Source organism: Elephas maximus, chromosome 7 (genome assembly GCF_024166365.1).
Source record: "Elephas maximus indicus isolate mEleMax1 chromosome 7, mEleMax1 primary haplotype, whole genome shotgun sequence".
Lineage (NCBI taxonomy): Eukaryota > Metazoa > Chordata > Mammalia > Proboscidea > Elephantidae > Elephas > Elephas maximus.
Window position 1 is genome coordinate 89,724,162 of NC_064825.1, and position 22,529 is coordinate 89,746,690.

General features: G+C 46.8%; 1 protein-coding gene across 3 annotated transcripts in view; it reads right to left on the bottom strand.

The window, feature by feature from the left end:
- The window catches only part of ELF5 (E74 like ETS transcription factor 5), a 32,709-nt gene extending 10,467 nt beyond the window's left edge, over window positions 1-22,242 (bottom strand). The window contains exons 1-3 of one of the 3 annotated variants that reach the window (XM_049889429.1): window positions 22,129-22,242; window positions 13,863-13,987; window positions 2,179-2,412 (exon numbers count right to left, since the gene is read on the bottom strand). In XM_049889429.1, coding sequence (XP_049745386.1) covers window positions 2,179-2,412; window positions 13,863-13,983 — 355 coding nt within the window. In that variant the 5' untranslated portion in view covers window positions 13,984-13,987; window positions 22,129-22,242. The other 2 variants (XM_049889430.1, XM_049889431.1) reach the window with 2 other exon arrangements.
- Between the last annotated feature and the right edge of the window lie 287 nt (window positions 22,243-22,529).

Below are 22,529 nucleotides of genomic sequence, written 5' to 3' on the forward strand. Positions count from 1 at the left end.
AAAGGCCATTTGGGGAAAGCACCTGGCCAGGCATCCCAACAGCCTCTATGGATTCTCTGAGTGGGCACTGGAGGATGCACCCTGGCCTGGGAGCTGGGAGACATTGCATTGGCAACACAAGACAAATGGGCTGCTAAGCTCTTCTTTGGCTGTAAGAGTCTATGATTTGGATATCCGATGTGCTGGTCAAGCTCTACTCAGTCCTATAGGGTCGCTATGAGTCGAAGTTGAGTTGACGGCAATGAGTTTGGTTTTTTTTTTTTTTTTTACATGCTGGTCAAGGGAAAATGGGCATCAGAGGCCACAACAAGGGCAAAATCTTACATGAATGCCAAGTTTAAAGAGGGTTTGGGAGACTATGTCAGGGCCTCAGTATCCTCTTCTGTGGAACGGGGTGGGCTGGAGTTGAAATGGAAGTTTCATGTTTGCTCAGATTTGCTTCCTTCCAAGGGCATGCCCACTCTAGGGAAGGGCTGAAGGCCCCCAGGCCACTGTACCCAGCACTTGTCAGGTCACTGGACATAACCAAGTAGAAACGGGCTAACAATGGACAGCAGACCTGTCTGTCCCTTCCTCACCCCAGGGGAGCCATGGCTCCCAGGGCACCAGCCAAGCAGTACCTGAGGGACACCAGCCTTTCCTGCCCTCAGGTACTTGTGGGACTAGGGGATGGAGGGATGATCTAGTGAGTGGTTAATGAATCAAATTGTAGAGCTGGAAGCCGCCTCAGTGGTTTTTCTATCCCACAGCAGGAACTCCTTCCGTAGCATCCCCTTCAACAGGGGGTTAGACTCTGCTTGATTATCCCTGGTGGCAGGGAGTTTCCTACCTACAGTATTGCCTGAAGCTGCCCTTTGAAGCAAAGATTCTGTTAGATAGGACTTTCTTAATATTGAGCTGAGTTCTTTTCTTTCTTTCTCTCTCTCTCTCTCTCTCCCTTTCTCTCTCTCTTTCTTTTCTTCCTCCCTCCCCTCCCCTCCCCTCCCCTTCCTTCCTTCTCTCTCTCCCTCCCTTCTTCCCTCTTCCTCCTTCTCTCCCTCTTCCTCATCCTTCCTTCCTTCCTCTCTTTCTTAAAAATTTCCACCTTTTAATTATATTAATGATGATGAAACTATCCCCATTTACTGCATTTGCCTATTTATATGCTGTGCCAGATAATATTTTACTGAATCCTCTCAAGAAGACTGTGAAAGTGTGTATCATTATCTCATTGTATGATGATGCTATAGAGACGAAGAGGGGTTAAGTCTATTCCCTAAGGTCCTATGGCTAGGAAGTGTTGGAGCCAGGGTTTGAATGCAGGTCTTTCTGATCTCAAAATCTCTTTATACTGACTTTCTGTGAATTAGCCATGTTTGCTGTGTGACTTTGTGGAAGTCACTTAACTTCTGGGGACCTCATTTCCTTATCTGTAATGTCAGGACACAGAATTAGCTGTTCTCAGAGATCTTTCTCAGGTTTAAAAAATATGTCCATCAACATTCTACTCTTGCAGAGCTTGTTGAGTTAAATAATGTCACCGTCACCACCTTCTGGCCACTTGATCCTTGCCCATTAACCCGCTGCCATTGATTCTGACTCATAGTGGCCCTACAGGACAAAGTAGAATTGCCCCATAGGGTTTCCAAGGAGCAGCTGGTGGATTTGAACTGCCAACTTTTGGTTACCTGCTGAGCTCTTAACCACTGCACCACCAGGGCTCCCCTTGTCCATTAGGAATGTGATAAAATGAAATGCCAATTACTTGGAATACTCTGGAAGCAGGAAGGGAAGGTGTCTGGTTAAATATTTTTTCCCTTTTGACTTGGTCAAGCAAAAGTCTCTTTTCATCTACCCCTTGTGGTTGCAAATCTTTATGAACATAATGCATTATTTTGTTTAGAGCCTGGTTCCTGGGCAGACTCTGACAGGTGTTTTTATTTTTCTTTTGTTTCCTTCTTCTTTTTTTTTTTGAATGTACTTAACTTGCTTTCTTGTAACTTGCTCCCTTTTACCTAAAATCTCCCAATTCCAGGTTATCAAGATTCCAGTATCAAGAGGTCCTTGGTTAACAGGGGGCTTGCTGTGTGAGTCACGTGGTGGGAAAGGATCTCCTGAGGTCATTTGGTCCCACCCCCTGTTCCTCCCCCAACCTCCCTCCAGGCCCGGCCCCCTGGCCTCAGGCTTGGGGACACTGACCTTGAGAGCGGATATTCTGGAGGATGAAGTACAGGTACTCTCCACAGATGCCTGCTGCCTCAATGAACTCCTCCTGTGTCATGCTGCACAGCTGCAGGCCGCTGATATTGAAGTGACAGAAGGAGATGCAGCTGGCGTCCAGCTTGTACTGGTCACAGCAGAACTGGAGCCATTCCCAGACGTGGCGCTTGGTCCAGTACTCGGGGTGGACAGATGTCCAGTAGGAGTCACAGGCTGCACAGAAGGAGCGAGAAGTGAGGGACAATGTCTTCAAGAAAGACTTCGGAAGGCTACTCTGAAGGAAGCGCTCGTTATCCTAAAATCTCCACCCTCTCAGGATTCCTTGTCCAATGAGTGTTCTGCAGGGGCCAAGGTCACCTTCCATTTCACAGAGAAAACCAGAGGGGCTGATAGACTTTGGGAACAGAGAGAAAATGACAGGGGCAAGAAAGCCGGTCATGGCTTGGTAGTACCCAAGCCTAGCTCTTGTGCTTAGAATAAGGAAACTAGCGGAAAAAGAAAGAAAAAAGGCCCTCCAGGTATTTGGTTTCAGGTAACATGGTATCAAGAGCAGAGACTTTGGAGCCTGACAAGCCTGGGTTCAAACTGTAGTTCTGCCACTTTCTACTTGGGCAAGGTCCTTAAACATTTAGGGTTCAGTTTCCTCATCTGTGCAATGAGGGTAACATGCTCAATTCACAGGGCTGTTATGGAATTTAGGGTTAATATGAGCCCTGGTGGCACAGTGGTTAAGAGCTTGGCTGCTAATCAAAAGGTTGGGAGTTCAGATCTACCAGGCACTCCTTGGGAACTCCATGGGGCAATTCTACTCTGTCCCACAGGGATGCTGTGAGTTGGAATTGACTCTACAGCAATGGGTTTTTTTTTTTTTTTTTAAATATGCGGATTGCCTAGCACATAGAAAACTATCAATCAATTCAATAGTTATCAAATGCCTACTGTGTTCTAGGCACCATTCAAAGTCTGTTCAATCCCCTCTGCTCTTATGGAAAGCTATGCAGCACTGGATATTTGTTTGTGCACTGCCTCCAGCCAAGGTCCTGGGGCTGGTTAGATGTTGCCCAGAGTTTAGCAGACTTTGGATCACCACAGCATGCTCTTCTGGGGGAAGGGGAGGAGGAGAAGTTAGTTGTGGCATTGTTGATTTTGGTGGTGTTTTGAGGAATCTGTCTTCAGGCCTGTGCCCCTTCACTCCTTCAAAGAAGCCCCCTCCACACCCAGACAGAGGTGGGCACCAACCTGCCTGTGAGGCTGTGTGTCTGGTCCAGGGGTAGAGATTGGGGGCTCAATAGTTGTGTCCCAATGCCAGAAGAAACAGAAAGGGAAGCAGACATAGGGTATGAAAAAGGCAAGGTGCCAGGTACTTGGTCAGGCTGTTTGACGTAAATACTTTTAACAACTGTCATGAGAATCATTCATTTAGTCAGTCAGTCAATAAATGAGAGCTTCATTTTCCTTATCAGTAAAATGAGGATCATAATAACATCTACATACTAGAATTATCCTGTAGATTAAATGAGTTAAAACCAAAAAAACCTGTTGCTGTCCAGTCCATTCCCACTCATTGTGAACTTACAGGAGAAGAGTAGAACTGCCCCATAGGATTTCTGAGACCTTACATCTTTACGGAGATGTAATGCCACATCTTTCTCCCACAGAGCAGCTGGTGGGTTTGAACCACAGACCTTTCAGTTAGCAGTCAAGCACTTAACCATTGCACCACCCATGCAAATAAAAATAGAACAGAGCCTGGAGGGTTTTAATGCTATCATTAATATTATTATTCAACACTTACTATGGGTGAAGAAACAAAGTAGGTACTAAGGGCTTATGGTGAATAAGACAGATTTGGTCCCTGTCCCCAGGAGGTTTTAGATGAGGAACCTGAGGGTTATAGAGGATTTGACCAAGATCTCACAGCCAGTCTGTGGCAGAGATGGGATTTGAACTTCAGCATGAACTCAAAGCCATTGCTCTTCCCATTTTATCATATTGAGCCTTAGAGGGTCAGTGCAGAGCAGAGGTAAAACATGGAGACAAAGGTGAAGGCAGATGGTGAGCTACAGAGAACAAGAAGCCCTGAGGAGAAAGAGAGAGAGAGAACATAGCATGTATGACTAGTTCAGGCTCTGTGGGTGACGGGAAGGGTCACTCACCAGTTAGATTCCATAGCAAATTGCAATGATGTTATTCCTCTTCTCCCTTAAATGTTCTATCTGCCACCACTGTCTCCAACTGAGCTGTGGTGCCCCAGCTCCAGGTGGAAAGACAACCTCAAGATGGGCTGTCTGCCTTGCCAAGTGCTGCTGCTCACTGAGCACCCACTGTGTGCCAGCCATGGTGCTAAGTGCCCTTATCTACATCATTTCAAGTTTCTCAAATCCTCCCAACAATCCTATGCCAGCAGGTATGATCAGACCATTTCACTGGTGAGAAAATTGAGGCTCCCCCAAATTTCAGAGCCCTTCCAGGCAATCTCTCTTCCCAACAGGAAATGGACTGAAGGAAGGTAGAGCTTACACAAGAGATTTGTTTTATTTAAAAAATTTTAATCAGACTCTATATGCACGTAGATCAAAGAGTCAGTATTCCACCAGACTGATTGAGGCCCATGTTGCCACCTCTATTTGTGGGTGAGGAGAGCAGGGGCAGATGTGGTTGGATGCCTCTCTTCCTCACTGGCCACTGGCTGGAGCCCCCTGGTGGCTGCCTTGTAACAAACAAGGTCTTCTGGGAAAATAGGGTGGCCATTCTCATGCCTGTTCTGTGATTTCATTTACTAATTTCTGGTTTGAGTAAACCTAAGAGGCCTTTTGACTTTTCTGGTATTCTGATGAGCGATGTTTATGAACCTTGAAATTCTTCAGCCGTGGTCCCGAGCTGGCCCTGGCTGAGATGGCTATCAGTGCGCTCTAGTCAGAGGACACAGTTTATTCCTTTTCGTGGAAAGGCTTTACCAAGTCTCTCTGCCCCTCCCCTCCCCTCTCTACTTCCAACCCCTCGTTATTTTCTTTGGCATTTCACGAGGGCCATATTGTTTCTGGAAGCCAAGAGGGCCTTAAGGATTCGGAGAAATGCCCAGGTTGGGAGTGGGCACTGACACTAGGAAGGTGTTGCTGGCATAGGTTCCCTTCTCAGCTCTCTCCTTTGAAGCTCATCCACAGAGCAGGCTTTGTGTGCAGCTCTGGCCTCTGGAGGGAAGCCGGGAGGCAGAGCCAAGGGCAGCCTGTTCTCCTCATTAGGAAAGCCCTTCCCACAGCCCCCATAGCTGAAAGGAAAATGGCCGTTCTCAGTGACAAGGACAGTAATGAGAGCTAACCTCCTTGAGGCACTTTTCAGTAGTGATGTGTTTCCCCAGTCCTGTTTTTGTGCCTCACAACAACCTCATGATGAAGGCCGCAGAGATGAGGCTGACAAGGCCTGCCTCATTCTGCCCCTTCTCACGTCTCCACTCTCCCTGTCACTGGCTGAACTCCTGCCACGTTGGCCTTCCCTCAGGATTGCGTCCTGTCTCAGAACTTCCTTTGCCTTGGATATGGTTTCCCATTTGCCTTCCTCTAGCTAGTTCCTGCCCATCCTCAAGATTACAGCTCACTCATCCCTTCTCAAAGGGTCTTCCCACCCCCAACTGTCCTCTTTATGTGTCCTTCTCAAGAAAGATTCATGCCCGCCTCCCTCCCCAGGCCATGAGCTCCCTGAGGCTGGGCCAGCTGCTCTGTTTTGCTCATCTTGAATGGGAAGTGCTTGGAAGCCAGCCTAAGCACTGTAAGTGCTCAGGGAGTGTAACCAACTGACCAGATAGATGACTGATTATTATCTCCACTTCACAGATGAGGTAACTGAAGTTCTGAGAGGTTATGGGACTTGCCTGAGATCACCCAGATAAGTCAGGAAGGGAGTTAGGTTGCAAACCAACTCTTCTGACTTTGAATGTGGGGTTTTTGCATCATACTGTGCCTCACTCTTTTTGGTGGAGAAGGACCAAGTTGGGCAGACATCTTGAAGGGTGACTAGAAGATTTGAATGAAGGCAGAACAATGCTATAACCTAGGATGTATATATCTCCTAGGTTTGAAAAATCAGAAAGGGGGTGAAGAAGGATGATGACGATGTTTGCAACCCCAGTGAATGATATGAAGAAGACCCTTTTTGCTACTTGGAAGAGATGAACTCAGGACAAATGAAAGAAGAGAAAATAGACCTATGAGATAGATTATCTTGAATAGGTTGTATCATCTGGAGATATAAAGTGTTTCCCTCAATGCATCCAGCATTTATAAAACAACCTAAACGTTTTGCAGAAGCTGAGCTATGAGGCCCTTCTGCATATATCTACTAGTTGGGGATGCACCTTGTGCTGGTAGGCTTAAGCCAAATGTTCAGAGGCCACTGTTAAACAGCAGGGGTTTCCAGCTCCTTTGAAGTCTGAATGAAGTAGGTCAGGACACTTGTTCCAAGGGCCAGCTGCATTGGGAAGAAGAGTTGAGGAGCTATGGAGAGCTTACAGAGCCTGCAGGGGGTATTCTCACAAATGATGCTACAACCTAGGATGCATTTAAATTCAGAAGAAGGGCTTTAGCTTTTAGAGCTGGGTTGGTACATTTACGCGTCCACAGGGTCAACAGGTAACGTCCATGCTTGAACTGACGCTGGGAGGGGGCAGTGGGGACTGGAAAGTCCATGCCAAAGTGGACAGTTGTGCCCAACTTCAGTTGACCATTGCCAAGTGGGACGGTGGGCCCTGTGTGGCCAGGCCCAAATCGTGATGTGAAATTCCTCGAGAATGTGATTTTGATATATAAGTGCCAACAACGTATTTAATTAAAAAAAAAAAAAAAAACAACCAGTATTCATTTTTTTTGGAGCCTCACTTGAAGCTGGAATTTTGGAGGAAATTTTGATTTTCATATTACAGCAAAACAGATATGCAGCAGAATGCAAAATTTGCTGACTGCAAAAGAAGTTTGAGCTTAGAGCTTTATGGCTCTAGATTCTCTGAAGGAGAACTTGATCTTTTTCCTCTACTGAGTTGGAAGCATTGATAAGAAAGTTTGCAAAGCTAGATGAAGGTGCCAGCTACAGGGATTCAATCAGACTGCTGCTGGCATCCCTGCATTCGAGGGTTCTGCCTACTGTCCTCCTGGCATGAAAGGGTCTTCCATTGGGAGTCCCAAGATGGTGTAATGTAACTGAGGTTGGGACACAGACACGGATCTACCTGATTAGAAGTCCTAGCTCTTCGACTTGTTAGTTTCCTAACCCCTCTGGACCTCAGCTTCCTTTATCCGTAAAATGGAAATAATAGTACCTACCTCGTGTGTGTACCTCTTAGGAAGTTTGCTATGAAAAGGAAATGAAATGATGCAAGTAAAGTACTTAGCCCTGTACCTGGAAGATAGTAAACTTTCAGTATAAGTCACCTGTGATTAGCTGTCATTTTGGAACTTCTGTTCTTAGGGGAAGGAGGCCTTCCCCACTGGGGCCTCCATCTGGCTGAGGAACAACCAGAACAAAACAAGCCCAGGCTTTGGCTAGGAAAAGGCAGACAGTCTGGGTCAGAGGAGGCCTGAGTGAGACAACATCGGACCATAATTAGCATGATTTATTGGCATATGGAGTTGGGAATTTTTTTTTGCCTGGGGCAGCAGTTAAGAGAGCTGGTCAGTGGACCAGGTAGCACAGGGCACCATTGATTGCAGCTTTGTCACTGAGAGGAAGGCTTTAGGAGAGAAAGCCTGAAATGATAAATTGTTTCCAAGTTTCCACCCAGCACTGGTCTAGCCCCATCCAATGGCCCTTCTTGGCCTTCCTTCCAAGCCTGTGGAAAGATTTAGACCATGAAACAGAAAAATAAAACCCAGGAGAAATGTAGGAAACTGGATGGAGAAAAGAGGAAAAGGGCTGTCTGTGTATCTGCAAAGCGACGTGGCCTTTGGAGAGTGGACTTAGAAAGGGGCAGAGAAAGCAAAGTCCAGCAGTCTTGGGGCCATGGCGGCCCAGAGGCTTAGATACTTAGAAGAGGCTACAGGTGGCAAAAGGTGAGGGTGAGATCTCCATATGCAGGTGCTTTGGGGACATGACGGCTGCCACAGGGCTCACCTCAGACTTTCAGATGATTTCATCTTTCTTTGGTTTGGATTGAGAAATTCTTAGACTCTCTCCCCTGCACCTGCGCTCAAACTTCCATGCCCAGCATGTGACTCTTGTTTAGAAAAGCCCACGTGGGACTCAAATGCTTCTCCCTGATCTTCTGGATATTAATACCAAAGATAAGCAGTTTTTGTACCCCCCCCTTTTTTTTAATTAAAAAAAGGCTCTTTCTTCAAATAAACTTGTTGGGAAATTCCTTATGTAATAATAGCTGACATATTTATTGAGAATTTAGTATGTGCTAGATCTCATGCCAAATACTTTGTGTTTTCGTATGTTATCCTGAACACAATGCTTATGAAGTCATCTATTATGTTGCTTATTTTACAAACGAAGAAACAGGCACGGAGGGGTTAGATCCCTTTTTCCCACTTCACACGGTAAGTGGGAAGAGCAAGAAGCAGATCATATAGGTGTGTTCTAGCTCCCACTGCCAAGCCTTAATAACCACTATGCTGTACTGCCTCCAGAGATAAAGTAGAGGAGCCTTGCTTGAGAGTGGAGGGCTGGAGCCTACCCTTCTCAATGGCCACTCCACCCTGCTTCTGTGCTGGCCCCTGAGGGATTTCACAGGAACCTCTAGAGCTATCCCTATCTAGGAACTTTTGCTGCAGACAAAATCTAAACAAGGTACTGTGTGCTGGGTGGTGTGGAGAGGTGTGTATGATGTGTGGATGTCCAGGTGTGTAGGTATACAGGTGTGCAGTTGTGCAAATGTACAGGTGTGAAGCTCCAGGAAGTAGGAATGATGTCAGGATACTCAAGGACTTGTCATACAGGTTGCCTACTGGAACTTGTTTGGAGAATAACCTTTTTAAGTAACCATAAAACCCGCTGCCTTCGAGTCGATTCCGACTCATAGCGACCCTATAGGACAGAGTAGAACTGTCCCATAGAGTTTCCGAGGAGCACCTGGTGGATTCGAACTGCTGACCTCTTGGTTAGCAGCCGTAGCACTTAACCACTACGCCACAAGTGTTTCCTTAAGTAACCGTATGCATGTGAAAAATATGCAGCCACCTCACTTTGATAAATATTCCAGTATTTGTAATTCTTTATTTTGAAACAACTGAAGGGAGGGCCAGGGTGAGTTAATGAAATTCTAGAGTATTTTGCAATCTGGGACCGTCCACCTCCCAGTCTGCAGTGCAGCCAGGCAGAAGTCCTGCTTCAAAGAGCAGGTCAGAGTCCTTTGTGGTTAGCACACCCAAGGCACAGATTCAGCAGGACTCTGCTAATGCCATTGGAAACGTTTTCTGAGAACAGCTGTTTTTCCTAAATAGGTTAAGTATTCCTCCCTGCCCTTTTGTCGACATGATTTGTCTAATGGGCACATCATTTCTTTTTCCCTTTCCCTTCTATTGGTCTCAAAGTATCTACACTGTCAAAAGTTCAGAACTGGAATTGAGACCAGTGTGGCTTTTATCCAATATGAAAAATGAAGAGACAGAGAGAAAAATGTTTTCCATCCAAACTGCAGGCATGAGGCGCTCCTGGCTACAGTGAGCCCCTAGCAAGACCGGGGCTCTTTACCAAACACTTAATATGCAGAGCCTTGGTTAGGCATTCAGCTGCTAACCAAAAGATTGGTAGGTTGAATACAACAGCCCCTCCTTGGAAACCCTATGGGGCAGTTCTACTCTGTCTGATAGGGTCAATATGAATAGGAATTGACTCAAGGGCAACGTGTTTGTTTGTTGTTGTTTTTTTAATATGCGGAATAACGTTTAATTCTCCCACCTCTAGGAGGCAGATACAGTTATAGCAAAGGAAGGTAGATCTCAGAGACCTCACGTAAAACAAACAAGCCTGCTGAGGTCACGTGGCTGCTACGTGGCCACAGCAGCCCTTGAACCCAGACTCCAACAGAAAGCTCCCATTGGGGCACACACTGGGGGAGGCTCTGAATTCAAGATGGAGTTTCCTGAGGGAAGGCTGAGCCCCTTAGAAGTCTCAGAGTGCAGTGGCCAGCGAGCACAGGGAGTTTGCAGCCCACTTCCAGAGGCAAATCCGGCTGTCACCTCACACCTCAGAGAGGCCTTTGCAGAAACTCAGACCCATGGCTGCCTCTCTAGGTGGCAACGTCCCTGTCCTGAAAGGACAGAAGGCACCGCCACTGCCGGGTGTTCCTCCCACTAACAGGACTCTGAGGCTCACCCAGTGCCTGGCAGCTCCTGGAGAGGAGCTCACTCAAGACTGACTTTTCATGCCCCATTCTGACCTTTACAAGGTCAGAGACACACAGCTTCATCTGAAATCCAGAATAGCCAGGTGGCAGGTCAAAAGCCTGGCTCGTCTCTAACAGAACATTTGGAACCTGGAAACTTCTGGAGGATATTTTATTTTAATTGGATACAAGACTTGGTGGGAGTTTCTATTCTCTCAAGGGTTGGCTGGAATCAGAGAAGCTTCTGGAAGGCATCCTAGAAATGAACTGGTCCAACCCCCTCATCACAGCGATGGAAACCTGGAGGCCTCAGATGGAGAAAGTTGTGTTTGCTTCTCTAACGGTTTGTCAGATTTTTAAAACACATTGGCAACCTTATTGGTGATCACCTCTGTTAATCCTTCAGTTTTAAGCAAACACTTGGGTGTGCTTGCCATGTGCCAGGCCATGTTAAAATGCTTCATATATATTAACTCGTTCATCCTCCTAACAACCCTATGAGGTAGGCATTCTTCTTATTCCCATTTTACAGATGAGAGAATTGGGACACCGGAGGTTAAGATGGCACAACTATTAATGTGTCAAAGCTAGACTTCCCTTTTAGGAAGCCTGGCTCAAACTCTGAGCTCTTGACAATCACAGAAGCTGCTGCTCACTGCCTAGGGCACAGCACAGGGCAGGCAGTCGAGGCCATCTGCTCCCTCTAATGCCTCAACTGCCTCCCAGAAAGTGGCAGAAAGAGGGGGCTCCTAGGATGACAGGTCTGGGTTAGAAGAGGCCTGGGCCTTTTGCACCAGTGGGGAGAGGACAGGGAGCTGGGCCCCACCATCCTGGGACACATGGATGGAAGGAAGGAGACACCAAAGCCTTCATTTTCCTTCTTCAAATTTAGCCTCCTAACCAAACAGGGACGGAGCCTTGGTGGCTCAGTGGCTAAGCACTGGGCTGCTAACCAAAACGCCAGAAATTCAAATCCACTAGCTGCTCCTTGAAAACCCTATGGGGCAGTTCTACTCTGTTCTATAGGGTCGCTATGAGTTGGAATCGACTTGATGGCAATGGGTTTGATTTGGGTTTTAACAAAATAGGGAAGGAGCCCTGGTGGCACAATGATTAAGCACTTGGCTGCTAACTGAGAGGCCATTGGTTTGAACCCACCAGGAGCTCCGAGGGAGAAAGATGCAGCAGTCTGTTTTATAAAGATTACAGCCTTGGAAACCCTAGGGGACAGTTCTACTCTGTCCTACAGGATTGCTAGGAGTCAGAATTGACTAGATGACACCTAACAACAACCACCAAACAGCACAAGGAGAAGACTGAGTACATTTCTTATATATTTCTGGGAAAGGAAGTTTTTCTTAGCCTACTGGGAAATTATAATATGTATCTGTATGATTCAAGTCCAAGTGCAATCACATGGACACTTTAGGGGTGTGTATATGTGTGTGCGGTGGTGGTGGGGATCATAGTGGATAGTTGTATGGGTAATGGCCTTAAATCTGTGCACCCCCAGCCCTGGCCCAGGAGGCAGGGGCTTCCTGGTGGTGATGACATTTCATGTTGTCCTTGGAGGCTTGGTGTCTCCTGGAAGCTGCCTGCCTGTGACCCTAACTGAGGGCTCCGACAGGGCTGGGGTGCACAGGGTTAAGCTCCAGGAGGATGACAGCTGAATTAGCCCTTGCAACACCACCTTCGGGCATGCACCTGTCAGGCCCAGAAGTCAGCCAGGTTTGCTGTGATATGCAGTTACCCAAGCAGACAGGGGACAGAGGCCCACAGAGGGTTTCTGGGGCAAAGCTCGGCTGGCCTCTTTCTGACATGGCATTTGCACAAGGCACCATGCTTCCTTCTCAGGGGGAGACAATGGCCGAGAGAGAGGAAGAAGTGTGGGGAGGGAGGCCTGGCGGACAGCATGAGGACTCGTATATTGAGTACTTGCTTTATGCCAGGCTATATATTTTATACACGTTGTCTCCCTTCATCCTTACCCGAAAACCGGTTGATTCCGACTCATGGCGAACCTATAGAACAGAGTAGAACTGCCCCATAGGGTTTCCAAGGAGCACCTGATGGATTCAAACGGCTGACTTTTTGATTAGCAGCTGAACTCTTAATCACTATGCCACCAGAGTTTCCTCATCCTCACAGTGACTCTTATCATTCCTGCTCTAGAGATGAGGAAATAGAAGCTCAGAGAATAATAATAACATTACTATTGATAACCTAAGTATTTCATCATTTGTAAGATGACCACATAGAATAGTTGTTAAGAGTACAGGTGCTGAAGTCAACTTGCTTATCCATTGCCATCAAGTCAATTCCGACTCATAACGACCCTATAGGATAGAGCAGAACTGCCTCGCAGGGGTTCCAAGGCTGTACATCTTACGGAAGCAGACTGTCACAACTTTCTCACATGGAGTGGCTGCTGGGTTCCAACCATTGCACCGCCAAGGCTCCTTCAACTTACCTTGGAACTTAACTAACTGTGTGATCTTGAGGAAGTGACTTAACCTCTCTGTGCCTCAATTTCTTCATCTATAAAATGGAGATAATTATCATGCCTTTCTTTTGTAAGGCTGAAATGGGTACTTGGCATACATCTGGCACATAGCTAGCACTCCATAAATGTTAGTAATACCACGGTGATCAAGCCCCCACAGTGTCCTGGGCTCTGGGCTAAGGACTTTCTTCCCACTATGTTATTTATGTTATTTAAGTATCATTATAACCCCAAGTTGTTGTTGTTAGTTGCCATTGACTAGTTCTGACTTGGAAACCCTGGTGTTGTAGTGGTTAAGTGCTACGGCTGCTAACCAAAGGGTCAGCAGTTCAAATCCGCCAGGTGCTCCTTGGAAACTCTATGGGGCAGTTTTAGTTCTGACTTAGGACGATTCTACGTGGTCAGCATAGAATTGCTCCACAGGGTTTTCAAGGCTGTGATCTTCTGGGAGCAGATCACCAGGCCTATCTTCTGAGACACCTTTGGGTGGGTTTGAATTGCCAACTTTTTGGCTGGTAGTTGAGTGCTCAACCATTTGTGCCACCCAGGGACCTCGAGAGATTGGCTTTATTTCCTCATTTTACCTGTTAGCAAAATGAGGCTCAGAGAGGTTAGTTGAATGGCCCAAGGCCACAGAGGAGGCAAGAGGTTGGCATGAGGATTCTAGTGCTGTCCTCTCTGCAGAGACTGCCCTTCCTGCTGGCTCAGCCCTCCCCCGGCCCTCTGTCCTAAACACTGGTGAAGGGCTGGTATTTCCAGCTTGTCATCTGACCGAGGCCAGCACCACCTCCTGCCCAATCCTGTCCCACCTGCCCTCAGATGAACTCCTCCAGGCGTACCCACCTGTTTGATGGTCAAAGGCAGGATAATACTCTTCATTGCTGAACAGATCTGTCCACGACATCAGGGGGTCACAGAAGGACGCGTTGGGCAGGAAGGTGCTGTGTGTCACGGAGTCCAACATCACCCTGCAATAGCAGAAGAGGCTGTAAGGAGGCTTGGGGCCACTGGCTCCCGAGAGCCAACACTGAGCAGAAGCCCCTGCAGGGCAACACTTGGGTTTTAATAAGGACAGCAAATACTTACATGCTGCCAACTATGAACCAGGCACTCGTTTCAATGCTGTCCATTTAGGACCTCATTTAACCCTTGCCACACCCTGTGAGGTTTGCACCTCTACATCCATTTTATAGAGGAGAAAACTGAGGTCCGGAGGGGTTGAGACAATTGCCCAACTTAACATAGCTTGTAAATGGCGGAGCTGGGATTTGAGGATCAAGCCTCTTACTATGTAATACCAACAAAACAAAACAAAACCTAAACCCGTTGCCATCGAGTTATTTCTGACTCATAGTGACCCTATAGGACAGAGTAGAACTGCCCTGTAGGGTTTACAAGGAGCAGCTGGTGGACTCGAACTGCTGACCTTTTGGTTAGCAGCCAAGCTCTTAACCACTGTGCTACCTGGCTCTATTCTGTAATATTGCCTCTTTATTTACGTTTCATATTCACTCACACCTGGCCACCCAAACTCTGGTTTATAATGTCTAACAATATGCTCCTGAAAACAGGGTAAGAATTGTTACATATGAAAAAATCTTATGCACAATTATGAAATCTGAAAGCTCCAAAACCAGAAAGAGAGAGAGTGTGTGTACATGTATGTGTGTTTGGTCCAAACTTATTTCCCAGAAAAAAAATCAGTCCTGAATTGAGGTGAGGTTAATTACAGCTTAATCTATTTCATTTAGTGAATATCCATAGGAAGAACTACAGAAATATTGATGTGTGGGAGCCCTGGTGGTACAGTGGTTAAGAGCTCAGCTGCTAACCAAAAGGTTGGCAGTTTGAATCTACCAGCCGCTCCTTGGAAACCCTGTGGGGGTAGTTCTGCTCTGACCTGTAGGGTCGCTATGAGTTGGAATTGGTTTTTGTTTGGAGCTGTCCTAGACCCCGTGGTTATATTCTGCATTCTGTGTCATATATACTGTATCACACTTTCCTTATATGTGAAGAATTCTGAATTCTGCAGCACACCTGGCTGTAAGATTTGAGATAAGAGAGTGTGAACCCATGAAGTTAAGTGCCGTAGCACTTAACCAATACGCCACCAGGGGTTCCTCATGAAATTATAGCTAGCGCTAATTGAGTGCTTACTTTACTTTGGGCTCCAAGCTAATTGCTTCAGTACTTTATGTTCATTATTCATGGTCTCCTCAGAACAATGGCTCTCAGGTAGGCACAGGTGTGATCCTATTTTACAGATGAGGGATGGAGGCGCTGAGATTCCAGGTAACATTTTTTCAAACCGCCCAACTGGTAGGTGGTGGAGTTTGGGTGGGGACTGAGGTTTGTCTGTTTCAAAAGCCCATGATTCTAATTGCTGCGCTCTGTTTCCTGCACACATTGGCAAGGTGGAAACTTCAGAGGAAGGTGTCAGGAAGAAGAGAGTGGCACTGAGACCGTTCACACTCATCCTTGCCTAGGCCAATCTCGTCATCAAACCACCTCTTTGCAGCTTTCCATATTTACATGATATGGAGAAAATGAATCCATGTTTGGTGGATTAAAAAAATCTGTTCACACCATTTATCTTCTTTGATTCTTATAGTAAGGTAATGAGATAGGGTGGCTCTACCCCTATTTTGCAAAAAAGGACATGGCAGCTCAAGATCACACGGCTGGTAAGTGTCACAGCAAAGACTGCAATCTGGGTTTTGGGATATTAAAAAACTAAACCAGTTGCTGTCAAGTCGATTCTGACACATGGCGACCCCATGTGTGTCAGAGTAGAACTGTGCTCCACATGATTTTCAATGGCTTGTCTTCTAGAAGTGGATCACCAGGCCTGTCTTCTGGGGAGCCTCTGGGTGAATTTGAACCTCTAACCTTTTGATAAGCACCTGAGCACATTAACCATTTGTACCACTCAGGGACTCCTCTTGGGATATTAAAAGGATGGGATTTTAAGATTGGTCAGGAGCTTATCAATCATCTAGTCCAGCGTTCTTCAAACTTCAGTCATTTCCTACCACCAGGATAATTTTCATTCAATCCACACACTTAATATATTTTTTTAAAAAATCAACTCCCTTTTTGTTTTAACGTAAGTACACTTACTTAAAAGAAAACTATACTACTGTAAAATGGGAATTCAGTATTCTTTTAACATACGTAAAATAAATGTATATGAATTTAAATAAAAATTGTTCATCCATGAACCATCTAAATAAGGGCTGTAGGCCAAATCTGGCCTGCCGCCTGTTCTCGTGCCGTCTCCAGCTAGAAATGGTTCTACATTTTTGAAGGTTACATCTTAACTGGTTATGTAAACACTACGTAATATCCTTGATTTTGCCTTTTGGCTCTCAAATCCTAAAATACTTACCATCTGGCCCTTTTAAGAAAAAGTTTGCCAACCCCTGACCAGATTCATCTCATGTGTATCACCAGTGGTGGGAGCACCACATGCTGGAAGATACTGAGTAAGTCTAGATTCTCCTCACCCCCGCCATTTTACAGCTGAAAAAGTGGAGGCCCCGGGAGTTTGAGTAACTTGCTCACGGTCATACAGCCAGTAGATAGCAGAACTAAGGTGCAGACAACCAGTTGCCATGGAGTCGATTCCGACTCATGGCGGCCCCATGTGTAGAATTGTGCTCCACAGGGTTTTCAATGGCTGATTTTTGGAAGTAGATCACCATGCCTTTCTTCCAAGGCACCTCTGAGCAGACTCAAACCTCCAACCTTTTGGTTAGCAGCTAAGTGCATTAACTGTTTGCAACACCCAGGGACTCCTTAAGTTGTAGAAAGGTTCCAAGTTTTCTGACTCTTGACCCATCTACTTCTCTTTCTAAAGACACTCACAGTCACAACTACCACGGACACACCCCAGACACACTTAAATATCACATGGAACCTCAGTACTAAGAGAAGTCAAGATTGTGCGATTCGAGAACCAAAGACCAACTCCTGGAGATGTTTGCTAATCCCTGGTGGGCCTCGGATACAAATCTTTGCCATCATCATCATCACCACCACCAGATTTGCACGGGAACCGTGCTCCTGACATAAATAATAACCACATTTGAATTCTCAGACTTAGGCATCCTTTCTGGGCTATCCCCCAAAAGTAACCAGACCCCAATAGCAAGTCTCCTTCCTGAAGCCCTGAGAGGGTTAACACGCCCAGCAGGTTATCGGGGCCTTGGATCTCCTCCCCACTGGGAGCCATATCAGCCAGAGGTCAGGGCTGTCTGGGTCTGGGCTCTGATTTTCCCACAGATTGGATGGCTTTAGATCCTGAGCAGGAGGCAGGAAATGAGCCCTGGTGGCACAGTGGTTAAGGGGCTCAGCTGCTAACCAAAAGGTTTGAACCTGCCAGTGCCTCTGTGGGAGAAAGACATGGCAGTCTGCTTCCGTAAAGATTTACAGCCTTGGAAACTGTATGAGGCAGTTCTACTCTGTCCTATAGGGTCGCTACAAGTCAGAATCGACTTGACAGTAGTGGGTTTTGGGTTTGGGAGGCAGGATGAAAAGGGATGGGGCTGGAGTTTATGAGGGAGGGAAGGGCCCCTGGAGCCCATAGCCACTTCTGCTTTTTGGACTGGATTGCAGAAAAGCTCTCTTAAGTGGGGGGTAAGGGTAAAAACCCCCTCATTTTCCTGTGGTCCAGAAGGCTCAGAAAACCAAGGAAAAGGATGGCAGGCTTCTGACATGGCCTTCACTTGGTGGGTTTGGACAAATGAAAGGTAGACCATGAATGGAAGAAAGCAGGAAACAGTTCCCATGTCTTCAGTGGCAATAAAAATTCTTCCCAAAACAAAATTCAACAATAAGAGTGAGATCTTCCTCACCTGTGCCTGACAAATAGCTCTCGGAAATCCTTTGATAAATGGAATACGATCATTTTAAAAATGAGAAAAATTTTTGATCAATAGGGTATTTTCCTCCTTTACCGGTTGTTTTCTTCTCTTTAGACCAGCCTCCTCACTAGATCTGAAATCTCCCCAGTGCTGTACAGAACGCCGTAGCTGATCCCCTTTGGTAATTCCTTCTGTGGCAAATTATATCCATTAAGTTTTCTTAAAGGGCTCACTCAGGTGTACAATGGGCTATTTTCCTTCTGTAATTATTTCTTGCTATTTGGAAAAATGTCTTTTCTAAAAGCCGAGGACTTTTTTCTTCTTTTGCTCTTGTAGCAGAAGGGGGTGTTATTAACTCAGGGCTTCCCACAAAAGACCTTGGCCACTTAGCCAGCACACATGAGGCGTGAGAGCTCAGGAATAATGTCTGCTTTGTGTTCAGTAACCCCTCTTCTTCAGGCCCTCTGAGGTCCTTGCAATAATCGAACATTTTAGCCCTTACAGATTTCTTTAATGTAGGCAGAGCAGGGTAGGTGGGTCAGAGCAGCTGTTTGGGGCCCCATTTCTTAGCAAGGACGTTGAGGCGCAGCCACATGAAGGCACTGGCCTGGGGTTAGACCGTGCATTCTCAATAGAGGTGATATTGTGTTCCAGGGGGCAAAAATCGGTTCTTAGGGGATCCGATCTCATATATGACAAGGTTTTGTGGTCCTCCCCTGGGTACATAAACGGACATAAAGTGTATCTATGGTATTAACATTTTGAGGGGAGAGATGATTTGGAATAAAATATCTCAAAAGACTCCTTAAAAACAAAACAAAACCCTGTTGCCCTCCAGCTGATTTTGATTCCTGGTGACCCCATGTGTGTCGGGGTAGAACTGCGCACCACAGGCCTCTCAATGGCTGTGATTTTTAAGAAGTAGATCACTAGGCCTTTCTTCTGAGGCAACTCTGGGTGGGTTTCAACCACCAATTTTTGGATTAGTAGATGAGCACTTAACTGTTTGTGTCACCTTGGGACTCCAAAGGCTCCTTCGGGGGACAATAATGAAAAAAGATTCAGAAGCACAGGGTTAGCCCAAAAGTCAGCAGCAGAACCAAAAAAAAAAAAAACCAAACCCACTGCTGTTGAGTTGATTCCGACTCATAGCGACCCTAAAAGACAGAGGGTTTCCAAGGAGTGCGTGGTGGACTTGAACTGCCAACCTTTTGGTTAGCAGACACAGCACTTAACCACTATGCCACCAGGGCTTCTAGCAGCAGGACAAGAAGGGGATATCTAGCAAGGGCCCTTGGCCTGCCATTCTGTTCACGCTTTTCATTTGTCAAGGGGCTACCTGGCTTGTCATCTTGGAAAGAGCACTGTGCTGGGAGTCATGATTCTGCCTTTTGCAACTTTCCAAGCCTCAGTTGTTCACCCACTAGATGAGGACACAGACAAGATGAGCTCGACAGTCTGCCCAAGGTCCATGATCTGCAGGGATCCACCCACTCAGCCAACACATCCCAACATATGCTCACATACACATATGCATATATATTGGCTCTTTTTGGAGATGTGGACAAGCAAGTCCACCAAACTGGAGTAAAATCCAATCACAGATTCAACTTTCAGCTCTGAAAAACCTCCCCGATTCTCTTTTCCTTTTCTTTATGCCAATCACCTTCTCCCCCATTGGGCGTGAGAGTTTTGGGAGAGCCGTGGTCTCCGGGCATTCTTTGTCTGGCCTCACCAGACCTCTTAAACACTCTGGACCCTCACTCACTGTCCACCAACAGACCCAAGGCTGTTGGAATCAGTTTCCCCAAAATGTTCACCTTTCCAGCTGCCTGGTAAGTAGGAAAAGATCAAAGACGATTAACACAACTTGGAGAAATCCTCTGGATCCCTTCCATGAGAAAGCCTGGCTGCGGATACCTTTGGGGAGTGAGACAACGACGGCATGGATAGCTGAGGTCTCCGGATGCCTCCAGTGGCTTCCTAGCCCTTCTCAGAGCCAGCGCACTCACCATGTGTGCACAGGGAGGGGTCCACCCGGTCAGAGGGGCAGGTCTGTGGGCTTCTCAACCCCACAGGAGTCAGAGGCAGCAACGACAGGTGCTCTGCCCATGGCCTGAGCAATGAGGTAGCTCTGCTCAGCCTTCCAGAGAGAGGGGAAGGAGCAAACCACCCAGCCTTGGCCAGTTTGCCAGAGGAGGAAAATTCCTTCCTGACCCTGGTGGGGATCATCGACTTCAGTCTGGGCATGTGACCAAAAACTCACCTAATTAAGCATCTACACATTGGCTGTTCATGCACCAAAACATCACTGAGCAGAACAAGACCGGGAGGTCGCAAAGCATGGAAAAGCAGGCCAAGGAAGGCCTTCCCTGATCCCACCTTCGGTTCAGCAGCATTGGGGAAAAAAAAAATGGTGTTGCCTCAGCAGTGAATGTTCACTGGGCCCTGAGCTATGAGGGCAAGACAGGCTGTATTTCTTACCCGTTGGATCTCCCTAAGAAGGGACACATTGAGGAAAACCCAATGGAGTATTTCAACACTTGCTGTGAAAGAATTGTGGGTTGGGTCCTTGAGTGTTTGTTCTTCTCGGAGAAACCCAAGCAGCTGTGGGCATGGACTCACTGAGGTCTTGTCAAGTGAGTCCTCATTTTCCCTCAGCTTGTAGGGAGTTTTGCTTGTTTGTTTTCAGCTGTTTTTCTGACGGTGCCACAAAGACCCATGGAGGGTGTGCCATGGAGAGCTCACTGCGGGCTTTAATGCAGAGTTCACCGGCTCTGGATTAGATCCAAAAACAAAACAAAACAAAAAACACCAGCTTATTGCCCTCAAGTCGATTCCGACTCTCGGCAACCATGTAGGACAGAGTAGAACTGCCCCAAAGAGTTTCCACGGAGCGCTTGGTGAATTTGAAGAGCCAAACCTTCGATTAGCAGCCGTAGCTCTTAACCGCTATGCCACCAGGGTGTAGACCCACTGGGGGTTAAATCCTGGCTCTGCCACCCACAAGGCAAGTGTTGTGGGGCAAATCTCTTGCTATTCGGTCTGCTGAAATTCTTTTGATTTTTCATACAAGGTGTGGCACATAAAAACTCACAATCCTCTGAGCTCCAGTTTCCTCATCTGTAAAATGGGGATTTTTAACACACCATCATCAGAATATGCCTATAAGTTCATAAAACCGGATAATATATGCAGAGGACTGGGGCAATGCATATGCTCATTCCTGTCCCAGAGGGAAAAATCAATTATCATCAACGTATCTAGAAGTCTGCTACGAAGGGAAGATACTCAAAACGTGGGACTCCAGCAAGAAGAATACCCTGAATCATGAAAAACATTCCCTTGGAGAACATGAGGACAAAATAATTAAGCTTTTACTCAGACAGGCAAACAACCCCTCTCCCTGGGTCTTTGAACTAGACTAAAACATCAAGCTGTCTCCTTCAATCACTTAACCTTTTAGGGCCTCAGTTTTCCTCATCTGTAAAATGAAGAGGCTGTACCCAATGATCTCTGGCATCCTTTCTAAGTTGTAAAAGTCTCACCACATCCAAATGTGGGTTCCTGGCTTCAGCTGGAAGAAGGGAACATGTACCACTAGTTGCTGCCAGCAGAGGGCGAACCCATAGGCTCCCCACGCACTGCAGTCTTTGACAAGGTCCGAGAATTCAGTGGAAAAACCCTAACCATTGCTTTTCTGGAAGCATTCTTTTCTGAGGTGGTGAGAAAGAGCAAAATGGGTTTCTTTTAAACTCTTTTGCACAGATGAATTCCTCAAAAATGCCCCAAACTCTAATAAGATGGCTATCTTCTTTGTACCAAGGGGGCAGTAAAACAGGCAGACTGGAAAAGAAGGAGTTAATCCAGGGGCTGGTGGGCTTAAGCAGAATCTCTGTGTGGGTAAACATCCAGCTTCCCTTCCTCAAGAGAGCTGGAAGGGAGAGTGCCTGTAGGCATTCTCTTTTAGTCCCCTTGGCTTAGTTAAGGGATCTTTAGGGAGTGGGAACTGGTAAGGGTGGGGAGGGTGGCCACACAGCCAGAGAAGGCAAAAATGTTTCTTTCTGTCAGGCTAGCCATTAAATCCAAGCCAAACAGCTCCCCAGAGGCAGGTGCCTGAAGGACGCAGCGAGGGGCTATCACTCTGCAGCTGGAGACAGACACACAGACCCAGGCCCCAGCCTGAGCCTCTGAGCCCTGATACCACTTACAATCCACCAAAAGAGCAAAGAAAAGGTGCTTACGTGAGAGCGGTGGCTAGGTCCAAAGAGGAGGTTTCAAGGCAAGAGAAGGCAGGCAGGAGCTCCCTGCATCAGCGTACAGTGGAAATAAAGGCACCTGTAGCCTTGTGATATAAGTAACACCTACAGACAGGTCCGTTTGGTTTTTCAGGTTTATGCACAGCCCCTTTGATGACGGTGACATACAGTGTGGCATGGCTCCTTGGAGGGGGGGAATGGTTCTCACATGCAGAAAGTTTACCTTTATCCTGCTTTTGTGCCCAGCTCACCACCCCCAGCCCAGGGGACTCAGTAAACAAGCCGGGAATTCTTGCCTCTGGGAGCTTCTCGGGGTTTTGCGTTTGCTGGGGAATTCTTCTGTGCAAGCTGCAGGGGCAACGCAGAAATCTCATCCTAGTGCTTGT